Source organism: Rhinopithecus roxellana, chromosome 2 (assembly GCF_007565055.1).
Source record: "Rhinopithecus roxellana isolate Shanxi Qingling chromosome 2, ASM756505v1, whole genome shotgun sequence".
Classification (NCBI taxonomy): Eukaryota; Metazoa; Chordata; class Mammalia; order Primates; family Cercopithecidae; genus Rhinopithecus; species Rhinopithecus roxellana.
The window spans coordinates 58,071,466-58,096,476 of record NC_044550.1 but is presented as its reverse complement, the minus strand read 5'-3'; the positions used below and the strand labels follow the sequence as shown (position 1 = coordinate 58,096,476).

Sequence of the window (25,011 nt, the reverse complement as noted above, 5' to 3'; positions counted from 1 at the left end):
TCCCAGCAGCCTGCTTTAATACTTAGCGATGCTAATCTTTCCAAAGTCAAAAAGAAATCACCTATTTCTAACTTTCTCCTTTCAAATCCTCTCTTGTCTCTGTCAAAATTCCTGCTGTAAAACTCCGTAAAAGCTTGGTAGTTAAAAGTTGGAAGGAGAGTTAACTGGAGCTGACTGGCTGTTGGAAGAAGAAATATAGAATGGAAAGAGAATAGTTGACTGAGCACTGTGAATGGTTAGTTCACAATTATTATCTACTATCTATTAGAAATATGGATTATAGTATAAAGATTAACACTTGCACAAGTGGTTAATTTAGGGAAATATTTGAGATAATGCTGGTAAGTTTAGTTTGGCGCCACTTCAAGGAGAACCTTCATCTCCAGACTTTATCTTAGGCCTTGGAGAACCAGTGAAGGTTCCTGAGGAGTAAATGGCACACCGCATCCCCTCTCTGTGTTTTAGGAAGATTTATCTGACCATACTATAAAGGAGAAACTAGGCACTAGGGATTTGCAATGGACCGGCTAGTTACTCTCCATTTTACTATAATTACTTCCCATCATAGATTACTTTGTAAATAAATACACTTTTTACATATCTTTAATCAATTGGGTGACTGTTACACTTTCAAGTATAATTAATAAGTTTTTCAGAATTAAAGAGATTGACAATTGAAAACTCTAGTATGAAGATTAATCTGAAGTGTGTATTAACAGGCATTAAAGAACCAGAGTGTACAGTATTTAATGTCTAGTGAGTATGAGATAAAGAATGGTGTGTATGGAAAAGGGAAAGAGAGCACACACTTGAAAATAGTGCTTATTATAATATATCTAAGGTAGAACAAATATATATGTGTGGGTTTTTTTTAACCATACGTAAACACCATCCTTAAATTTGAAACACAATTCAAAACATTCCTAAAATGTTAATGCTGACATTTGGATAAGGAAGACTGAATAGATACTCAGGATACAATGTTTTTTTTTTTTTTTTTAAGTAAAAGTTTACTTTCACTTTCTAGGAAACACTCTTAGGTTAGTTAGTTGGAGAAATATTAAAAGGGACCTTACAGCATAGCCCTGCTTTGGTTGTGTTCACGTTACTGACTTTGTATGAGAGGTTCACCAGCTGTTTGACTGGCAGGAGCAGGAGCTTTCACTTCAGTAGTTTATAATTCCTGGCTATTCTAGGATAGTTTGCACTTCACCAAGCCTCAGACAGGTCAGGACATTTGGTAGGAGAAGGTTGAAAGACAAAAGCAGCAGGCCTTGGGTTCTCAGCCTTTTTAAAAACTATTAATAAATATTTATTTTTTAAATTTAGTGGTTAGAGCTTTACTTAGTAATGTGCCTGTATTACATGTAGAGAGTATTCGTCAACCAAGAGGAGTTTTAAAATGTCAAAACCGGGAAAAGCTACTCTAAACCATGGCTTGGTTCCTGTTGATCTTAAAAGTGCAAAAGAGCCTCTACCACATCAAACTGTGATGAAGATATTTAGCATTAGCATCATTGCCCAAGGCCTCCCTTTTTGTCGAAGACGGGTAAGTCTCACACATTTGAAAAATATGAATGTTTATTTAAATGAAGTACTTTGGCCTCTTTCAGTGAAGAGATGCCTCAAATTTCAATTGATATTTAAAATTAAAACTGTCAATGCATTATGTAGCCAGTAAACACTTATATAAGTGATAGTTTTATAATATGATATAGAGCCTAGAAGATAGGGTTACCCAGTTCACCTTTTTGTCTCATTTATTTTTCATGAAATTAGAATCCTGCAGATTTATCTAAAATTAGTAAATGTAAAAAGGTATGTTTTGAAATACGTTGACAAATATTAACACTGTAAATTTGTAGTTTTTATTTTGCGTGAAAGGCAAAAAGTTGATGGTATTCTCCTTATACATGGGAAATATAGCTGAAATTTCATTCGTTAAAAGATATTCCAAATCCTTAGGCCTCTTTGGCCTCTTAAGCTGTATTTTTTTTTTTATTGCTATTCCTTACATTTGAACTTAATAGGAACACTACTTTTTGCTGTTATATAAAATAAAAATAGCATGCTATTGTGTGGCAGTCACGATATGGTTTATATATAGACAATCCTGAACTCACAAACATTTTGTAGAACTTGTGTGGTCTATTGGATGTTTCTCAGGATTATGTACTCCTCTCCCCCAGTCAATAAGTTTTAACCCTGTTAACATGAGCAATTTTTTGTATTTCCTGAGTTAACTGAAATTGCCAGTTTCATATTATTTATTAGAGTAATACATTTTTAGATCTAACATAGGTTTATTAGCCTGAAACAAACAAACAAACCACTGCTTGGGATTAAATGACTGTATTTGTGTATATCAACACTGTTAGGGTTCTATCTTTTTGTGCGTTCCTTCAAGTTTTATTTTGTTTTTAATCGATACATAATTGTATTGTACTTTTTCTTTTAGCTAAAGGGAAATATTCTATTAAATAGAATAATCCATAACACTGGAAGAATATTTTTCCTCCTTAATAAAGAGAAACTTCTATTTGCTGGAACTTAACCTTCATAAAAACACATTTTCTAATTAGCTTAGTTCTTTTTGAGTAGTTTCCACTTCTACTCCAAACAAGTGGCAGCCATGTTGGAAAACTTTTGCACGAGGTTGAAATGTAATACAATTTAAACATCGAAAACAGAATGCAAATATCCCCAGCACCCTCTTGTTTCTTTTGTACTTTACTGTTTTAAGAAAGTGTTTCTTTTATTTTGTCTGCTTTCACCTTGTCATTTTAATAGCTTCTTCTGAATGAGGTCACTGCTCTGATTTGAGCATTTTACAGAGGCCTCTAATAGCTTTAAAGTCACTAATTATCTTATAGCTCTGTAAAACAAAATACCAATAAAATAAATTTAAAAATTGAGAAAAAGAAGTGTAGGGCTTTTTAAAATTAAAGGGTTAAGATGTTAATCATCAAGTTAATTTTCTTTTTATTGAATATTTTTAATAAACTTAAATACATATGGGAGATTACCTCATTATGTTACAGTATATATTTCCTGTCTTTGTCTTCTAACATAGACATTAAGTTTAAAAGGCATAGAAGATTCTGTAAGATAAATTAATAGAGAACTGTAAGGCTTCCCTGAGGGCTTTCTGGGGTCACTATTTAATTTGACTTTTCTAGGTGACTGTGTTATGTTAAATTATAGTTATAGCCTTGCAGTTATAATTGCAGAATAAAACTAAATATTAAAAATGAAATTCATGCTAAAACTTTTTAGAAGATATTTAAAAAACAAAATGAACACATTGAAGTTTAGCTTGCCTGCCAATAATTTACTATTGCATAATTCATTGACTCTGACTACTAGAAATATTAGAGGGATTGTGAAATTATATCCTTTCTTTCCTTTTTGCAAATGGTTAGTTGATTTACATTTTCTTTGTTACTTTCACATTTTTCTTTATTAGAAATTTTAAAGATTTTAAAATATGTTATAATTAATAATATTTTGTACCTGACATATTGTATGGCTTTTACATTGGGTAGTTTTACTTTCTTTCAAGCAGATTGCTATACACGTTGACAGCAAAGCACACAAAGCAAACACTCTTCTGTATTTTGCAGACCACTTTTTTCCTTCCAAGTCGTGAGCTGAATGTAATCTAAAGTTATTGCTTATGATACTATATGCAGTCTTGATCTATAAGGATTTGAAAACATGGTATTCTCCTTCCAGTCATCATAGATACTGAATCAAGTTAATGTTTGCACAGTTAATATTTTGCACAAAATAAAAAAAAGTTTGAAAATAGTGGAAAAAGTTTTAAGATAGTAATAACTATAACTTCAATTTCTATCTCTTCAAATATTTTCAGGAAATTAATTTACCTATTAAGTGTAATATTAGTACTGGTAGTTAATGTATTTTATAAATTATTCTAGTTGCTCATTTGAGATAATTTATAAGCATTGGATTTAATACTAACAACAGTAAATAAATAGCAACTAGCTATTAATCATTTACCTTCAAATGAAAATATTTTTAGGCCAGGCATGGTGGGTCATGCCTGTAATCCCAACACTTTGGGAGGCCATGGTCGGAGGATTTCTTGAACCCAGGAGTTCGAGGTTACAGTGAGCTGTGATGGCACCACTGCACTCCAGCTTGAGTGACAGAGACCTTGCCTCTGAATAAAAGCTAAAATTAGAAGAGAGAAAGAAAAAATGTTTTTAGTCTTAAAGTCCTCATAATTTGTTCATGTTTTCTCAGATTTTCCTGGTCATAAGTATCAACTCAATACTTACTAAAAATAAGTTCTGCAGGTATTTCTTAGTATCAGAAAAATTTGGGAATATAATTTTTAACTAAAAAAAGCCTTGGTTGTCTTTTAAGGGAAGAGAAGTTTTACAGGAAAAAAATTATTTAACCTATAAATTAACTAGGTAAAGATATTTAAAATAACTAGTTATTTTATAGGTTATAGAAAAATAACTTTTTTATTTGAAATTAGAATTCCTAATTATAGTAATGTTGTATTTCTTAAATCCTAAAATGCATTATTTTTTCACATTATAAGCATATATGAAATAAGGATACATCTTGATGGCACTAGATAGCTTACCTAGCAACATTTTTTTCTTTCTAGTAATAAGAGAAATATTAAGATGCATCTTACATCTAATAATTGCGTGGTTTTTTGTTTTGCTTTTTTCAAGACACTGTCTTACTCTGTCTCCCATACTGGAGTGTAGTGGCGCCATCTCGGCTCACTGCAGCCTTCACCTTCTGGGCGTAAGAGATCCTCTCACCTCAGCCTCCCAAGTAGCTGGGACTACAGGCACACGCCACTGCACCTGGCTAATTTTTGTATTTTTGTAGAGATGGGGTTTCACCATGTTGCCCAGGCTGGTCTTGAACTCCTGGACTCAAACGTTTTATCTGCTTGCCTCAGCCTCCCAAGTGCTGGGACTACAGGCATGAGCCACCATGCCCGGCATAATGATTGTATGTTGAAAGAAAATGGACTTTTAGTGTGTAAATTTCATCTCTTGACTCATTTTGTTTTTGTTTGGAGCACTTTTAAGCATTTAGAATACTCTCTTAAAATTATTCTTCAGTGTTACTATTTTAGTAGAAATTTCCAAATGACATGCGATTGTTGGTTTATTTGGGACTTAAATATATCAGGTTTGACTGTGCTGGTTTACAGACAAATATTGTATTTAGAGGGCCTCATATATTCTTGCGTTTGTGTAGCATAGGCAGCAGCAACACAAGAGAGAATGGGCTAGAGCTTTGGTGGAAAGGGTGGAGCGCAGATAAGGGACAAGGATTTATGCATCTGAGACCCAGGAACTCAGGAAGTAGTGAGATAAACAACTGATGTTTCCAGTAGTTGAAAACAATTTCATAGTGATTATATTCTATATCAAATTATATTCCAAATACCATACTTAAAATTATTTTTCTTTAAAATAAAAATAGAAATAAAAGTAGAATATTTGTGTGTCATTTGAAAAAGTATTACAATCACATCTTATGTATCGTCATCTTAAATCAGGAGTCCATATGCTTTTTCTGCAAAGGGCCAGTAAATATTTTAGGCTTTGTGGACTGTGTAGTTGGCCTCTGTTGCACTCAGCTCTTTCTGCCTTTCTGTCATGAAAGCAGCCACGGACAGTACTTAAACAAATAGGCAGGACTGTGTTTTAATAAAATGTTATTTATAAAAACAATGAAAAACAGGTTTTTACTGTTAAAACAGTACTGTAGTACATTTTCTTTTGCATACCGCTTTTTGCTTATGTATAAGTTTCATTTTATGGTGAGTTTTTAGAATGGGGTTCTGGAGTTTTAAGCCATTACTTTCTTTTATAAGACTCATTTTCTCTAATTCTTTTGTGTTTGTGGGAGGAAGAATTTTATTTTTGTGTATCTAATTACTCTAAATTATTTAATTAATTAATTTGTTTATTTATTTATATTTTTATTTTGAGACAGAGTCTCACTCTGTCTCCCAGGCTGGTGCGATGTCAGCTCACTGCAACCTTCTCCTTCCAGGTTCAAGCGATTATCCTGCTGCAGCTTCCTGAGTAGCTGGGACTATAGGTGCCTACCACCACGCCCAGCTAATTTTTTTTTTTTTTCTTTTTGGTATTTTTAGTAGAGATGGGGTTTCACCATATTGGCCAGGCTGGTCTCGAACTCCTGACCACAGTTGATCCACCTACCTCGGTCTCCCAGAGGGCTGGGATTAGAGGCAGAGCCACCGTGCCTGGCCTAATCACTAGAATTTTAACATACTGCTTTTTATTACTTATCTTCTAAATGTATGGTATAGTAATGGTATTGATGATTTCTATCATTTTAAGAGCCAACTATGTATTCTAGGTACTCCTCAGCTACTTTTTATATTTTAATTTATTTAATCCTTAAATAGTTTAAATGTTAATGAAACAATGTAAGTTTTATCTCCATTCAGTAGATGAGAAAACTGAGGCTCAGACAAGTTAATAACTCTCCCAGTTTTCCAGGCAGTTTGTAACGCTTGTATTTAATCTCAGGACTCTCTAATGCTGCAGGTACTGGCTGTTCTTTTACTATGCTCTGTAACATACACATTTTTTTTTCCTTATGAACTTAACACTTTTCAACTATTACTAGTATTTTGTAGGGTTAGTCTGAGGGCCTATTGCTGTTGACATTGTTTCTATGAGAATACAAAGTTTCAAACAATTGACTTACAAATAATTTTTGTAGCATGGTCCCTTTATAAATTTAAAATTTTTTGTGTAATCTCTTTTAAGTTTTGTTTGTTTGTTTGTTTGTTTACTTATAAAGTTATCCCACAGATTATGTAACAGTTTTAGTCATGAAAAAACTGGAAATATTCAGACCGTATGCATGTTTGTCCTGTGTCTTTTTGTAAACTGAGGGGTGATACTTCAGGGTCTGGGGTCAGGCAACTGAGAACAGGGTACCTAACAGGTGACTATCCTCAAAAGACAAAACAGTACCATTCTCATCGGTTAATCAATTAGTATGTTTGACAATTATGACCAAAAAAAAAAACACAGCACCTTTCATAGCACCTCTCAGCAATACTGTGTTAGGTTCAGGTTTTTCTTCATTGTTCAGTTGTTCATGATAATAGTCAAGCCTGCATTCAAAATTTTCATCTTCTCATTCAGACATAACCTTACTTGTTGTTTTTGTATGTATAAACTTCAGTTAGTTCAAAGGGTGTATAATTTTAATCTATTATTCTCCTGTAGTAGACTGTTGAGTTCGTTAGAACTTTTCAGCAAGGTCTGCTAGGATTATTAAACAGTTGTGCTGCTTTTGTTTCAGAAAATAACATCTCTAATTATTCTACAATAAAATTTTCATTAATATGAAGATTTTGTACATACCGAGAACACTGACCATCATAAGCTCTGTTGGTAAAGCAAATTTGGGAATTTTTACCCTCTCAAATTTGGTAATTTAATATCCTCCAAAGTCTGAGTTCAATGGCTATATAATGAATTTTTATTTCCCTCCAATATTTAATATCTTTTACTTCTCTTCATAAAACTGTTAGACATGTTAAATATATAATGTAGAAAAGACACTTGTCATTACAGTTTCCTAAATTATTAGTAATCTCACTGGTCAGAAATAACCACAATAAGGATTTTAAGCATATAATTTTTAAAACAAAACTGTCACCTTAATTCATTTTTAATATACTGCTAGTATTTTCCCATGGCTGTAAGTATTCAAAAGTGTGTAATCTGCCATATAAATATATCATATTTTTCACTTGTTGATTTAGATTGTGACCTACTTTGAACATTGTTATACACAAATTTAACCACATCACTGTACACAGATTTCTAGAAGTAGTTTTATTGGGTCAAGGAGTATGAACTTCCTTAAATTCTTGAAAAATATTATTAAATTTTTTCAGAAAAAATTGTATCAGTTCAAAGACAACATGATGTTTCTAATGTTGTTACAAGACAAATTATATTTTAAAGAACATTTATTCTTATGGCAAAGTTCTGTGGACTTTACTTAGCTGATACTGTATCATTATACTTCCATGTTTGTTTTTCTAGGTTTTCTATGAACTGAATTTTCATTTTGAGAAAATAACAATATGTGCTTTTACTTAAGGCCTCATAAGGAAAATATATCAATTGATTAAAAAATTATTTGTCACTCATAGCGATTTTATTTTTTATTCTTATAGGAGATAATATTTGCCATAGACTTGTCACCTATATTATTTTCAACTGTAATTTTCTTCAATTCTTCTCATGGTTTTCAAACTGTGATCTGTGTTTTTATCTAAATAGATGACCCACATGTATGATGTGATAATTTATTATTGATTCAACATTTTTTTTATATGGCAAGTCTTCTTATGGTTGTCTCAGTTTTTGTCACATTAGATTATACTTTTACATTTCTGAATTTTAGCGTGGTATCTTTACAGTGTAAGTGACAACCTCTCCCAAAGTATATAGCTATTAATAATCTCTACTGTAAGAGTACTTCTCATGCTAGCAGGAGCAGCTGCCAGAAATACTTGCCTGTTTGATATAGCACTGTTACTTAGCATTACATTTCTGTCATAGCTTTGTCATTTAGCCCCAATCCTGGTTTGCCTTAAAAACAAAACAAAATTCTAGTCTAGCTATGATTAATTCTCATTTAAAATAGTTGTAGCAAGTCTCCTCTTCTAAAATGCCTTGATGACTAAAAGGGATTTCATGAAACTCAACATCACTTTCATAGAACTCTTAGCCAAGTAAAAATATATTGATACCTCCTTAACATACAGAAATGTAAAACCTTTTAAAAGCCAGCATCCCCTCCTCTCCTGTAAGTAGTCTATTTGGTATCTACTGGTTACATTTGTGCCTCTGTTTTTCTACATCCTTTCCATGACCTCATGGTCCAGCTTACCTCTCTCTTGAAACCCCCCTTCCGGCACTGATTTCATCCACTGTTGTCCTCATCCATTAAATGAAACATATTGCAATTATTGCTGTTATCTTTGGTCCCTAGGCATACTATATGGGCTGCTCAATGATGTTGTATGACAACTTAGTATAGATACCTTGTTGGTTAGGTTATAAACTCTTACAATTCAGAGGTGATTTTTAATACCTTTTTATGCTTCCAGAGATATTTAGGAGAAAGTTAGTATAAATATTTGTATGGCTGATTCATTGAAGTGTCTGTTAAACTTGGAAAAATCTTTAAGGAATTTTTGTGCTGTAAGAATGTGGCATGTTTTTGTTTACTAAATGTTTTTAAATGACTGTGCAGCTGTGATTTTGAATATTTCATTTTCTAAATTTAACGAAACTCAGATACAGTTTGACACTTAATTTTAAAAGTAATTACTGCTTACTAATTTTGAAAATGAAAAAGAAACACACACGGTATAGTCATTTAGGTGGTACTTTTTGGCAGTCTAGATTAGCTCCTAAATATCAGAAAATGCTAAAATAGAGAAAAAATATATAGTACTTTGAAGAGAAGAAAGAATAGGGTGGTGGTAGGAACAAATTTAGAGAGGGAATTTGATAGGGTACCTGTTTTGTGGTGGGGGTTTTTTTATTTTGTTTTTGTTTGTTTGTTTGAGTGAGGAAACTGAAGTGTGGCTTTCTAAGCTTCTCTTCCTTGCATATATCTTCCATTGGTACTTGGAAAATATAAGCATTTCCAGATCCTTTGATGTTTTTTATGGTCACTACTTACTTTATCAATAAAGGCATTAACTACTCTTAATTACCACATATCAGACCATTCTATTTCATTCTATTCTTTGGTCTTTTTCTCTTTAAGAATGTTTCACACATCATGCATCAATATGAGTAAGCAATGTAATTGTCAGTTTTCTTTGCATTCTCTGTGTTGTGCCAGCCACCCGCTATAAATAAGATGATGATCCCCCATGCCCATGCACAAATGAAAAGTCATAGTGATAAAACTAGAAACAAACCATTATAGTACAAAATAATAATTGCTTAAATGGATCTACGTACAAAGTACTGTGGGGGTATGAGGAGGCATCCAGAACTCAATATGAGTGGTTCAGGAAGGGCTTCACAGTAACCTTGAATTAAACATGAAGATGTTTGCTAAGTAGGTGATCAGAGGACTGATAGAGGTAACTTGTATCATTGCTTGGGATCATGACTTATGTTTTTTCATATTAATTATACTGCTGCAAATTACATTTGCCATCAATTTATTAATGTTAATGTCAGCTAAAAAAATATGTGTTGAGCACCTAGAGTGGAGAACTTTCCTAGAACCTGGAGATATAACAGTGAACTTGACAGACAAAGGCCATGCCCTCATGGAGCTTAGATTCTAGTTTGGGGAGATAGAAAATAAATACTACTGTTAATATTTTGATGACAATAAAATAGGGTAATAGAATAGAGTCTGATTTGGTATGTAGAAGAGCCACTAATCTAGTTACTTTCTATACATAAACTCATTTAATCCTTAAAATCACCCTGTGGAGTATGTTGTATTATACCTGTTACACATGAGGAGTCTCAGGCCTAGGAAGGTTCTTGCCCCTTAGCTGGTAAGTAATGTAGCTAGGACACTAACTCAAGCAGTCTTATTCCAGCATCACAGCCACTGCAGTATACAGATCTGGAGTAGGGATTTGTTGAACAGCCCCTTAGTGTCCATATGTTTTAAGGGTTAACTTTTGCCATATAATCTTGGAATTTTAAATGTATAATTCTCACCTTTCCCAACAATTTATGATGTTCTCAGTATCTAATTACTGATAATACTGCCTTCTATGTGTTTGTCATCAGATGATGTTTTAGTATTGGGTTGTGCCCGAGTTGTCAGATATGAGTACAAAGCGACTTGTAAATGATTTGTAAATCTGTAATTACACTATGGAAACAATTTCTATGAATTTGTCTTTTATGTAACAAATTTTTAATTAGGTAACGATTTGTATAATTTTGACATCAAAGGGCAAAGCTATTTAAATTTGTAAATTTAAACTAAGTTATGTTTTACAGAAACTAACTTAATGTTAAGGCTTGTAATATAGAAGACAGATGAAAAATATGCTAAAAATAAACTTGGAACTAAGCTCCTGGCAAGGTAAACAAGTGTGAGATAAGTCCACAGTCCCTTGTCTGCAAAGTAGAAATCCAGCATGCTCTGAAAACTAGAAATTTAAAAATAAAGGTAGCAAAACCTAACCCAAACTAACATAAAACAGTCACCTTTATTATCTATCTAAATATTCATATATTTTGCTGGAGAAATATTAATGTGTGATATACTGGAAGTGTTCTGTAATAAACAGTATATGCACTCTTTTACCTTTCTACAATTCAGAATATTCTGAATTTAGGCACACAGCTGTCTCCAAAAGCATGGAACTAAATCCAGAGACCTTACCTAGAGTTTTACAACTGTCACCCACTCATAAAAAACTAAACACACTTTGAAATGTCAGAGTAGTCTGAGCTTTATCTTAAGTCTCTGAGTATAAATACTTTAAAACATACATATATAGATGAGTACCTAAAGTTTATTAACCTTATTATAGGCTATTATAACCACATAATACAATGATAGTTTGGAGCTTTTATATTACTTTTCTTCAGTGATTAAAATACAGCTCATGCTAATAGACTTATTCTTTAAATGAGGGTAGAGAACCTCAACCACATTTTTTTAAATTGTCCCAGTACTTTCATGGGAAATTAACACCACAAAATTAATTTTCATCTGCTGATATTTAGTATGCATACTCTGTGTGTGTTGCTACTGTTACAAAGATGAATAAGACAGCACACCTTTCTCTGAAGTAATCCACAAACGCCTTCATGTCTCTGAGAGACTTGTCTCATCATCCACATTTCATGGTCACACATCAAAATTAGATGAACATAGCTTAATTAATTTATTCAACAAATAAGCGTCTACTAATAGCCAGGCCCAGTTTTAGGCACTTGGGATACATTAGTTGAACAAAACGGGAAAAAAAGTCCTTTCAACGTTTTAGTGGTCCTGAGAAGTCTTCCAAGGCATTAAGACAGTTTGTGCCAACATACAGTGTGTCATCAGACTCCTTTATTAAGTTATACACTTTTCATTCCTAAATCATTTGGTGATAATTTGTATTATAGTTTTTTCATATGTATACATAACTACATGCATGTACGTACAATTTACCTGATTTGATAGAATTATGTTAGTGGCCTCATTGAAATATATAATCTGCCAGTTTTCAAATACTGTTAGATAGTATCTATTACAAACAAAATATTATTTTGATGCTCTGAAAGGATAAATAGGATTCCATTTAACTCCTTTTAAAAATATTTTTGCAAAACAATTTTCTTTTTTTTCTCTTTTTTTGAGACGGAGTCTCGCTCTGTCGCCCAGGCTGGAGTGCAGTGGCCGGATCTCAGCTCGCTGCAAGCTCCGCCTCCCGGGTTTACGCCATTCTCCAGCCTCAGCCTCCGGAGTAGCTGGGACTACAGGCGCCCGCCACCTCGCCCGCCTAGTTTTTTGTATTTTTTTAGTAGAGACGGGGTTTCACCGTGTTAGCCAGGATGGTCTCGATCTCCTGACCTCGTGATCCGCCCGTCTCGGCCTCCCAAAGTGCTGGGATTACAGGCTTGAGCCACCGCGCCCGGCCACAAAACAATTTTCTTTTGGTGTTTTTAATAATTCTATCAAGCACAGCCTAGTGATTTCTTTCTGAATTATTCCTGGATCAGAATTAGACTTCTTGTCTTTTTCTGTGCCACTATGGAAGGTTGCATAAACTAACATGTATCTCACATATAAATTAGTTATGTAATGGTAGATAAAATTTATGGTATATATATTTGTGTTATATTTGTTTATATTTTGGTATAAATAACAGTAGATATAATTAAAAATTTTTTAATATGATGTTAATTTTACTATAGAAATAGTAGGGGAAAGGCCCAGCATTTTTGGTAAAACCAATGACATTCTAAATGTTAGCAGTTTCAATTCAGTTATTTCCTTTCACAAGTACCTGTTGATGCAGCACGTCTCTTTATTTGTATGTATACTATTTTATTCCTAAAATATCAAGGGTAAAATTATTAAAGTAGGGTTTTTTAAAGTCTATCTTAGATTAATAAAATTTTCTTTTGTGACTTTGATAGTGTCTTGTGTTTATATATTTATAAACTTCATTGCAGTTTAGGAATGGGGGAAGCAGTGAGTCTTTCTCAAATATTAATACTGGTTTTGTAATTCTGTTTTTCTATACTGAATAGTTTTCAGAGCTATTGAATCACAAAATAGCAGGCTTTTCTTCTTAGGAGAACCATCATTTCTCAAACGTACATCTTACTACATTGGCATTATTTGCATATTTGTTTTTCTTTGAGAGATAGAATAGTTGAAAGTGGCCATTGATAGTCGCAACTCCAAATGTAGATAATGCTAAAAACATTGCAGTGATTCACTATACATGTAAGATTTTGATATAATTAACTTGAAACATTAATTTTATGGTGGAATTCCATGTATGCATTCTTTAGGAATTTACTCACAACTAAATCAAGACTTTTAAGTTGAACTTTCTTCCTCAAGTAAATGTAGCACTCCCCACCCCACACATAAAAAAGACAGAAAAGGTTAAATATTTATCCCAAAAGCACATGGCTAATTAGCCATTTGTTTATGATTATTTTATGGTATCCTCATATAATGATGGGAAAATCTGTTTTGAGGATTTGAGAAAATTTATGGTAATGTTGAATGGAATTTTCTTAAATTTCTTCTCCTTTGCTAGTCTTGAACATGAAAATTGAAACTTATGAGCTATTTAATTACATTTTTATGTGTGGGTGATTTCATGTAGTTCACTTGGGAACAATTTCAGCTTAAACAGCTTTTCAATAATCCATAGAAATCTCTGCATTATCACTTTAGATTTTAAAATGTCATTGTTGCTACTAATATGAACATGTAGGGGCAGTATAGTACTGTTTTTGTAAATCTTGTCTGAATTTGTGAGTTTTAAAAATCTGTGTTACTGTTAGAAGTTTGTTCTTCTGTAATATAACATAACTATATCTTGCTTTTTTAAAGGATGGTTAGTACTACTTCATTAAGTTGGAACTATTCTTTCAGTTCGTGTTCTTACATGTATTACACAAAATCTCTTATATTATGAAAGCTCTTGGCCCTGATTTATATATGAAGTCAAGGAATATGTTTGGTTAAAAGGAAAAATTCATTTTTATTGTCTGACAATAAAAATGAGAATAAATGGATTCATAAAAATCTGAAAATACCAAGATCAGTGCAGTTTTGTTCTTACTCTGTCATTCTTTCAAAATGAATGTTAATGAGAATTTATAGTCTTAATTTTTCAATATGACAAGTGAGCAAAACTGAGATTACCAGTCTCATTTTTAAGATTCTTTAATTGGTACATCTTTTTTTCAGTATCAAAATGGTTAAGGTTATTACAAACTGTATTACAAAATATAGTAACCTTTCCCCCGACTTAATATTTAAAAGAAGACAACTGAGCAGTTATCTCTTCCATGTATGTATTCACTTTATTCAACACCTCCTATGAACCACGGACTGCTTTAGGCATTTAGTGTACAACAGTGAACAAAACATCCAAGCCATCACCCTCGTGGAGTTCATATCAGAAAAGCAGAGTGCCTAAGAGCATGGATTGTAGAGTCAGTTGGACCTGGGTTTAAGTTCTTTGCTCTACCACTTACTAAGCCTCATCTGTGAAATGGAGCTAATAATAGTACCTTTTACAGAGGATTGTTGTAAGGATAAAATGAAATAACCCATGGAAGGCATGGTTATGTACAAGAGTTCTGTAACTATTATGAAGCCCTCATAAGACAAATTTAGATGTGTTGGTAAAAATTACAATTAATTCTCCTGATGTAATAGTACTTATGATAGAGATTTTGAGTATTTTTTTCATTTTTAGTTTCTTCAACTAGTGAAAGATGATGCACGGCACAAATTTTGAATAATTTTTCTTAAACAGTTTCCAAGTGACTTTTAATCTTCTCTAAGTGGAAAGATGCTGCACATAAAAAGTTAATGTGATTTGGTTCTACTTACATTATGTAGATTCATTCAGTGTGACTATCATATATGTAAAAACCCCATTATGTCTCCCTACATGAAGAAAATTATATGTGACATCTTGGTATTTTGTTTGGAGATTCTCAAATGTTCAGAATAAATGTGTTGGTTTCAAATGTCATTAAATTGGAATTTTAAAAATCGCTATATAAGAATTAAAAATGTTTTATTGATTTACATATTATGTTAGCTGCTAAAATGTCTAGTATATAGTTTTCATTATAATTTTAGTCCTGACACCATTTTCCTACTGAAGCCCCCAAATTTGGTAATTAAGAAATGGAACAAACTTTTTAACAAATTTGAAAACTATCTTGTCAAAATGGTACCTGATATATCATTACTACATAAGAATTGAGACTTAAAACATTTAAAGAACTGATCCACAAATTTTAACAAAAGTACTTGGAAAATTAGACCTTTCTTTAGTACCCTGTGCTTCTCTTGGTTCTTGTTATTTCTGTGTTATACAGAAATTCCGTATTTCACACACACACACGCATGCATCCACACACACAGGCATCCCACACACATAGAAATAAAATTCTAACCTCCCCCTACCTCTATTTAATAGCTTATCAGCTATGTTCATGCTACAACTCCTTCATTGAAGGGAAGTGCTGTTCTGCTGTTTTCATATTAGCTTTGTTATCATGCAGTATTTTTCAGCTGCTCATGCTCATTACCATACAGCTGGTATGTAGAGAAGAGAAGGAAGCAGGCAGAAGTTGTAATGTCTACAAGAATAAGAAGCTCTCTTGCAGATGGGGTGCTGGCAGATGAGGCATGTGTTTGAACAGGTTTTACTAATAACAGAGTGCATAAAAATCATTCTGAGAAAGTCTAAGGTCAGTGCCATGAATTCAGAGCTTGAGAGGTTGTTCAGCTTTTTTGTAGACCTTTTTAGAATATTGATTGACTCTTACCAAAAAAAGTAATAAATGGCAAACCATATCTCCTCCAAAAAAAAATCTTACCAGTTTTTTTCTTGTTTATGTTATATTAGTATGTTTTTTCTTTAGTATAATTTTAAAAGCATTGATACTGTCACCTAGTATCGCTCATCAACTCGTGTTGTTGTAGTCCTAAATATATTTACTTAAAATGTCTACATCTATATACAGAAGTGTAGATGCTTTGTGAAAATGGTAATAACATTCTTCAGTTTCCATATATTAGAATATTCATTAGAAAGTGAAAACTAAAGATTTAGATATCAATATGTATAGTGTTGACTACGTTGAATATTAAGTCGAGGAATGCTTTATCTGCATTCAAGGTTAGAAGTGAATGGTATGCCCAGAAATGTATCTATTGTTAAAAATATTTCTTGCATATTTTGCATATTCACAAAACGAAAGTGAATTAAGTATAATTAAAATAACTGTCATTTTTATTAAAGTATGTTAGTGGGATCTTAGTCTTTTTGGCCCTTTTTTATTAACTATAGTGTTTCTTGATACATCCTCTCTCAATGGGAGATGCTAATGAAAAGCAACTGAAGCAAAATAAAGCTAGGCAATTTTGTGTAACATAGGTAGTATTCAATTTAATTTTAAAGGAAATAGAACTTGTTCTTTTCATAAAGATTAAAATGTGAATATATATAATATATATGAAATGGATACAAGTATAGCTAGTTTTTTTTAATACTTTAAGTTCTAGGGTACATGTGCACAACGTGCAGGTTTGTTACATATGTATACATGTGCCATGTTGGTTTGCTGCACCCATTAACTTGTCATTTACATTAGGTATTTCTCCTAATGCTATCCTTCCCCCATCCCCGCACCCCACGACAGGCCCCAGTGAGTGATGTTCCCTGTCCTGTGTCCAAGTGTTCTCACTGTTCAATTCCCACCTATGAGTGAGAACATGCGTTGTTTGGTTTTCTGTCCTTGCGATAGTTTGCTCAGAATGACGGTTTCCAGCTTCATCCATGTCCCTTCAAAGGACATGAACTCATCCTTTTTATGGCTGCGTAGTATTCCATGGTGTACATTTGCCGCATTTTCTTAATCCAGTCTATCATTGATGGACATTTGGGTTGGTTCCAAGTCTTTGCTATTGTGAATAGTGCCGCAGTAAACATACGTGTGTATGTGTCTTTATTGTAGCATGATTTATAATCCATTGGGTATATACCCAGTAATGAGATTGCTGGGTCAAATGGTATTTCTAGTACTAGATCCTTGAGGAATCGCCACACTGTCTTCCAAAATGGTTGAACTTGTTTACACTCCCACCAACAGTGTAAAAGCATTCCTGTTTCTCCACATCCTCTGCAGCACCTGTTGTTTCCTGACGTTTTAATGATCGCCATTCTAACTGGTGTGAGATGGTATCTCATTGTGGTTTTGATTTGCATTTAGTTTTTAAAGCGAGTATAAGTTACAACACTTTTGGTAACTCAGAAACTCATGCTTCAGATTTCTTGTCAGTAAAATGGAGGTACAAAATATTGCCTGTGAAGTTAATAACTATGAATAAATAAAATGATTTTAATGAGATCTGTGGGAAGTGGTGTACTTTAACAAGCATTACTAAAACTGTGTATTCCTTTTAATAGTGAAAGTTTAGATTCTGTTGGGCATTTTAAAGGTACAGAAGTCCTAAACTGTAAAGTTGCATTTTTATTGCACATCAAACTTATTTTCTTCCAATTTAATTTGTATTTGGACTGTATAACTGATAAATATCTAGAAATACTTTTATGACTTTTCCGTGAGGGGGGAAATATATTAAGTATTATAAACAATATACAATGTAATTATAAAATGAGAAACCTGTAAAATGTATTGTTCACCTACATCATTTCTTATTTAGAAAATAAGAAAATTGTGTTTTTAAAATTGTGTTGAAAATTAACGATTTTCTGTTATTTCTGTAGTTCTGCCACTGTTGATCAGAGTATGTCTTAAGTTGCTAATTATCTCATATAAGTATTTTTTATCGGTACCCTACTCTATGCAGAAACTATGTGAGGAGCTGAGATACAACAAGAATCAAAACAGAATCAAAATACTGCCCTCGTGGAACTTACAGTCTGTTGGAGAAGATAGACACATATTTAATGTGCTCACAGTGTAACAAGGTGTTGGCTTCAAGCACTGGGAAATCAGAGATAGTCTATATACAGATAATTCACATATTTTCATCTCCAACCCAGACCTTTCTTCTGGGCCAGAACCAGTTGGAGCATGAGATTTGGATACCTGGTTATCTCCAAGATATCTCAAGATCCTCCTCACCCCTGGTCCCCAGAAAACAAAAATAACCTACTAACTTTCTCACTAGTTGCACAAGTGAGAAAATAGGTGTTAGCTTTGATACCTTCCTCTTTTTTACTTGCCATGCATGACCCATTTGTGTGGGTCATCCTATCAGTTTGATGTCCTAAATGTCTCTTAACTGCCCACTCCTATGCATCTCTGTTTCTACCCTAGCTAATCAAAGCCACCATTATCTCTTGCCTGGTCTTGTGGAATAACTTCCTCACACAGTCTCTCCACATCTACTCTCAAATCACTGCTATTCTATTTTCAACATTATACTCTGAATGATTTTTTTCAAGAAATATATCTGATTATGTATTTTTCTTAACTAATATCCAGCATTAGCTTTTCATTACTCTTATGGTAAAACCCAAAATCCTTTGATGTCTTAGGTAATCTGCCCCTTGTCTACTTCTTCAGCCTCATCTTACACTTGCCATAATACCTCTAGCTATAGGTGGTTACCCCTCCCTGCCCCAAACCTAGCTCAGTCATTCATTCAGAGAATAAACCCACATACTAAGTGAAAAACCTTAACATTCTTAACATTCTTTGAACACTGCAGCATTTACCATAGTTGCAGTTTTGCTTTGTTTTGTCTCATTATCTTGCCCACTATGCTGTGAACTCCAGCCAGGAGACAGATACAAGACTTAGTTTAGCTTATGTTAGGCAACTAAGTGACTATTATATTGAGAGTGTCTGTGACAGACTAAAATAACCATATATATCTGCATTTGTTATAATTATGTATCCTAGGTAGAATATAATTGTAGAGATACTTGAGACAATAAAGTGTAGGATAGAATCACAGAGATACATATGTATCATTACAGATGTTCACTGCTAGGAATGATAACCACACATGGATCAAATGGACAATTATTAAAGATGGATTGGCTCTTAAAAAGGCCTTATGTAATGAAGTTAAGAAACAGGGCCCAAACAATAGCCACATATTGAAAAGCATGTGCTCTATATATTCAGATGGAAAATCCTGTGAATATGTTACTACTCAGTAAGTCAAGTATTTTAAGGCTGTGTACTAAAAGAATTTTCAATGACGAAGTCATAGTCCCTTGTTAAGTGTATTTGGGTTGGAGTAATCAACAAAGAGCATTTGAAGCAGTTTCTTTTGTAAATGTTATGATACATAACTTTTGTCAGTTTTCCATAGGGTTCAAATCATTTTGGTAAGGAGGAAAAAACCTAGTAGCTTTCTTGAAAGCACAGTCCATTGAAGATCCTTTGATATTTGTGTTTTCAGCTCTGTTTCATTATTTCATATTTTAGGAAAATAAAGCATAGGACATGAGAAGGAGAGTAAGATACAGAAGTCCTGAGAGGGTTTGGGAAAAGGAAGTAAAACCCATGTCTTGTGTTTCTTCCAGTATGTCCACTGATGACTGCCTGGCCTCACTATAATGTCACAGATTATGAGAGCAGTTCTTAACCAAGTGGAGCCACTGGCAGTAGTGTATTAACTTGTCGTCAAGCTGCTCCTGGTGAATTCCCATAATAAAGTGTATCACAGTACACAATTAGCTGCATAGTCTGTCTCTTCTTTCTGCGAGTCTGCAGTGGCTCTAGTGTGGATTTCATATGCGCATCACATTTGCATACTGAAATAGCTAAGAAAACATCTTAGAGATATTTAAACTGCCAGTATTTCTTGCTTTGTATATAGAGAACTCTATTTTCATTTTTTTGTAAACTGAAGACCAAGACTTCCTTAGGTTCAAATCCCATCTACCTTAAGTGACCTTGGGGTCACTTAAAACTGTGTGCCTCTTTCCTCATCTGTAAAATAGAGACAATAATAGTACCTTCTGCAGAAAGTTGTTAACCTGTTTCGTTGAGTTAATGTAAGAAAAACACCTAGGAACAGTGCCTGACATATAGTGAGTTTCCTTCCCTGTATACATTGTATTCTTAAGAAAACATCTTTTTGAAAAGGAGTTGCTTATACAAACTGGAAAAAAGTTTGCAGCATCTTTGATAGTGGGCACTGAAAGAGCATTCAGGTCAGTTTAAAATCTAGTGTTTATTTTTGCTTTGTACATTTGGTTTAAAATATTGCCATGTGCATTTCTTGAAAATATTATCTCTTCCTCTTTCTAGTTGTACATATTTTCCTACAAATTAAGCAGTTTCACTTATTAGTCAAATGGATTTGTCATTTTTTATTGACTTGCCTGTCCTTCCCTCCTGAGTTGGGAGTGCTTTCAGGATAGATACTACATCTTGCTCAATTTTGCATCTTTTTTGCTTAGTGCTTGGCTTTTAGTAACCCTGGACAAATATTTCTAAAATGTGGTAGATCTAGATCTAAAAATATAACATTTGAATCACTGCTTAATTTTTTCTTCCTCTTGTTTTATTGTTTAGAAAATGGAGAATCATTATATGACTCAGGATTCATTTGGATGAGATTGATAATATAATGGAATTTGGAGTTAGAGGCTCACATGAATTGCTCTCAGTCACTAGCTTTTTCTGTGCTACTATATGTAATACACAGACATTGTGAATCTCACAAAGTTAAAGTGTTTGAAATAAATGGATTGGTGGGGGTAAATTACATCTTAGTCTAACAAAATCTGTTTATTGCAATGGTTTAATAAAAGTCAGGTGACTAAAAATATCTTAGAAAATACCACTTAATTTTAATCTTTGCTGTTTATGTTGTGATCGTGATGATTAACATGTCTTCATTTAACTTCTCTTGAAAACTATTCCAAGTTGTTTTTTTTTTTTTTTTTTTTTTTTTGAGATGGAGCTTTGCTCTGTCGTCCAGGCTGCAGTGCAGTGGCACGATCTCGGCTCACTGCATCTTCTGCCTCCTGGGTTTGAGCAGTTCTCTGCCTCAGCCTCCCAAGTAGCTGAGATTACAGGCGCCCACCACCATGCCTGGCTAATTTTTTTTGTATTTTTAGTAGAGATGGGGTTTTACCATCTTGGCCAGGCCGATCTTGAACTCCTGACCCTGTGATCTGCATGCCTTGGCCTCCCAAAGTGCTGGGGTTATAGGCATGAGCCACTGCACCCGGCCCTAAGTTCTTTTTTAATATGCTGTGTTGTCTGTTGATGGAATAACTTTAAAGCAAAGGTTTAAAATGAAGAAAGGAATGTGTGCGTCTTTATCTCATGAACTAAAAGATATTGGAATTTTAAGATTGCACTAAAGTTCAGCATCCTTTTCCTAGCTTTGAATTTATATTCTTTTGGTAGATTTAGACTATTCCTCATAGGATTTTTTCATATTGTATAATTAAGAACATACATTGAGTCGTAAACTTAGATTTTAAGAAACCTAAGATTTAGCTTTAAAAAGTGGTCTCAATTTACCATGTCACAGTTCTTAACAGACCACAGCTATATACACTTGTTCCGATCCAGAGCAGTTCTTAATTTTAGTTATAATTCATATTTGTTTAGTAGTCATCATTCCATCATTACATACTCTGCCTTCATGCAACTGGTGGGAAACTAACGATATTCATTCCACATAAAGGAGTTTTTAGAATCATGTATTAAATGTGACAAACTTTCTTTTTTCTTTTCTTGTCCTTTTCTTTTTTTTCTTTTTTCTTTTTTTCTGTTCAGTTCTGTTTTTTTTTTTTGAGATGGAGTCTAGCTCTGTCGCCCAGGCTAGATTGCAGTGGTGCGATCTCGGCTCACTGCAACCTCCACCTCCCGAGTTCAAGCAATTCTCCTGCCTCAGCCTCCCGAGTAGCTGGGATTACAGGTGCGCACCACCATACCCGGCTAAGTTTTGTATTTTTAGTAGAGTCGGGGTTTCACTGTGTTGGCCAGGATGGTCTCAAACTCCTGACCTCAAGTGATCCACCCTCCTCGGCCTCCCAGAATGCTGAGATTACAGGCGTGAGCCACCATGCCTGGCAAAAGTTAGTTTTCAAACATTTAGAGGTCTCAAGTGTTTAGAGGTAAATATTTTTTAAATCATGTGCTAAATGAATTTTAAGAAAGTAAATCTATAAATAAAATATTTCTATGAGAAGAATGTTGAGAAGATAGCAGAGTGCTTCTATCAGTCTTACAGTTCACTGCACATAAATATACATTAGATACCTTTTCAAGTTAAGTTGTCTTGAAAATATTTACTGAACCTCAAAGTCTTTTGGAATCTCCTAAATAGGTAGGGAATCATGTAAGTATTTGCTAGTCATAGAATTCTTGATTTTTTTTTTTAAAGCAAATAATGCAATTTGTTGAAGTATATATATGTATATAGGAATTGTTTTAAAATGTAAATTAATGTTTTAAAAATGAATAGAATCCTCTTTTTAAAATGTAGTGGGCACCTGGTTACTATGTTCTTCCCTATTCACTTGACAGCCATGTCAAACACTTGAATACTTAAAGAGTAAGCAAGCTACATAAAAGCAAAGAATTGATTAAAGACCCAGCCATCCCACTACTGGGTATATACCCAAAGGATTATAAATCATGCTGCTATAAAGACACATGCACACGTATGTTTATTGCGGCACTATTCACAATAGCAAAGACTTGGAATCAACCCAAATGTCCATCTGTGACAGACTGGATTAAGAAAATGTGGCACATATACACCATGGAATATTATGCAGCCATAAAAAAGGATGAGCCTTTTTGAATAGGCCACATGTTGGCAAGAATCGGTGAGTTGTGTACTCACCTATTGCCCCGAGTAACTTTTTGGATTGTTTTTTCATGAACTTTTTCTGGGAATATACAGTTTCAATGAATGTTTTCTACACTATTTCCCTACCCCATATATTCAGGAGCACAACTTGCTTGTATGTATGATTTCTAGTGTGAATGCCTGCTCAAACAGAAAGTCGCCTTGTTTGTCAGTGTTTGTAACTCAAATAAAAATCAACAGTCTTCCCACTCACACAGTAAAGTTCTTCTAGTGCAGAAAGACACATAATGCCCTAAAATGGAATGATGAGTCATGACAGGAAGTATTTTGAAGAAATTTAACAATAAGTTAAATAACATTTTAACTCTAGTATTAAATGTTTCAATTAGGAGAAATAGCATCACATGGGTTATCCCCTAATGAACCTTGTAAGACCAGTGACTAGAAGTCTAATAGATGCTATTAATCCTGCAAGTTAATAATAGTCTTATTTCCATTTACATCTCAGGTCCACAGGTGATAATTTCCTTCTTCCCTCTCAACAGTTACCAAACTTCCGTTTTTTAAACACAGAAGCAAGACCATGTCATTTATGAACTCTCAGACTATTTAAATAACTTCTCCATTTTCTGACCCACTCCACCCAATTTGGCAATTGATATGTAGTCCAGTATTGCTTTCTATTTGTTTCTTGTCTTTGTGGGGTTTTTTTGTTTTTTGAGACGGAGTTTTGCTGTTTTTGCCCAGGCTGGAGTGCAATGGCATGATTTCAGCTCACTGCAACCTCCACCTTCCGGGTTCAAGCGATTCTCCTGCCTCACCTGTTTTTGTGGTTTTTGTTGTTGTTTTGTTTTGTTTTTGGTAGTTTTTGTTTGTTTTTGAGACAGAGTCTTGCCTTATCATCCAGGCTGGAGTAGAGTGCTGTAATCATAGCTCACTGCAACCTCAAACTTCAGGGCTCAAATGATCGTCCTGCCCCAGCCTCTTGAGTAGCTAGGGCTACAGGTGCACATCACCATGCCCAGGTAATTTTTTTTCATTATTTGTAGAAATGGGGTCTTGCTGTATTGCCCAGGCTGGTCTTGAACTTGTAGCCTCAAATGATCCTCCTGCCTCAGCCTCCCAAAGCTCTGGGATTACAGGTGTGAGCCACCATACCCAGGCTCGTTTCTTATCTTGTCACCTGGATTTTAAGTATCTTGTGGGAGGAAGGTAATTATAATGTTTTTGTTTGCCCTTGGTAGCATTTCACAGATATTGGGACATAGGAGGTGACTTATTTCTTAATTGATTGTTTTTAACCTAAAATTTTCTCTCAGTTTCTGTACCTTTCCCCCGTCACCAGGCCTTTGCCTCAGATTTCCCAGATGTAGTAGAAGCATAGTTATATGGACCTAAAATGATTATTCAATAAACTGAATAATCAAATATAGTTGCAGTTTACAAACATGCTTATTTGCAAAATGTAACACTTTTTTCTTCTTTAGCAATGTCTCGTGTTTTAGCTTAACTTGAGCTACCACATATCTAATGGAAATCAGTAAGAATTATTGATCTTCGGACCAGAGACCAAGGTTCTAAATACAGCTAGCTATATAATAAGCCTGAGCAAGACACTTAATTCTGTACCTACTTTTCTTACCTGTTAAATACACCTACCATTTCTAGGGTATCTCTTATGTGCTAGGCATTTTCTGTGTCCTCACAGTGACTCTGTAGTTTAGGTGGGTAAGGTAGGTGCTTATCACTACTGTTTTATGAAAAGAGAAAACCGAAACTCATAAAGGTCAAGCACCTGACATTACACTGCGGTAGTGGCAAAACTTGTGCTTAAATCCAGGTTTCTCTGGTTCCATTGCTTGTGTTCATTCCACAAACAAAGAGGAATTAGATGACATCCAAAATCACTCTATGGCTTCCTGCTTT

At 33.9% G+C, this 25,011-nt stretch overlaps 1 protein-coding gene across 4 annotated transcripts in view; it reads left to right on the top strand.

Annotated features, from left to right (window-relative positions):
• FBXW7 (F-box and WD repeat domain containing 7) overlaps positions 1-25,011 on the top strand; it is a 217,173-nt gene that overhangs the window by 154,346 nt on the left and 37,816 nt on the right. The window contains exon 4 of one of the 4 annotated variants that reach the window (XM_030916497.1): positions 1,372-1,549. The exons of the other annotated variants lie outside the window; for them this stretch is intronic. Within the exon in view, the coding sequence (XP_030772357.1) occupies positions 1,372-1,549 (178 nt within the window). The remainder of the gene's footprint in view (positions 1-1,371; positions 1,550-25,011) is intronic. 4 annotated transcript variants of the gene reach the window in all.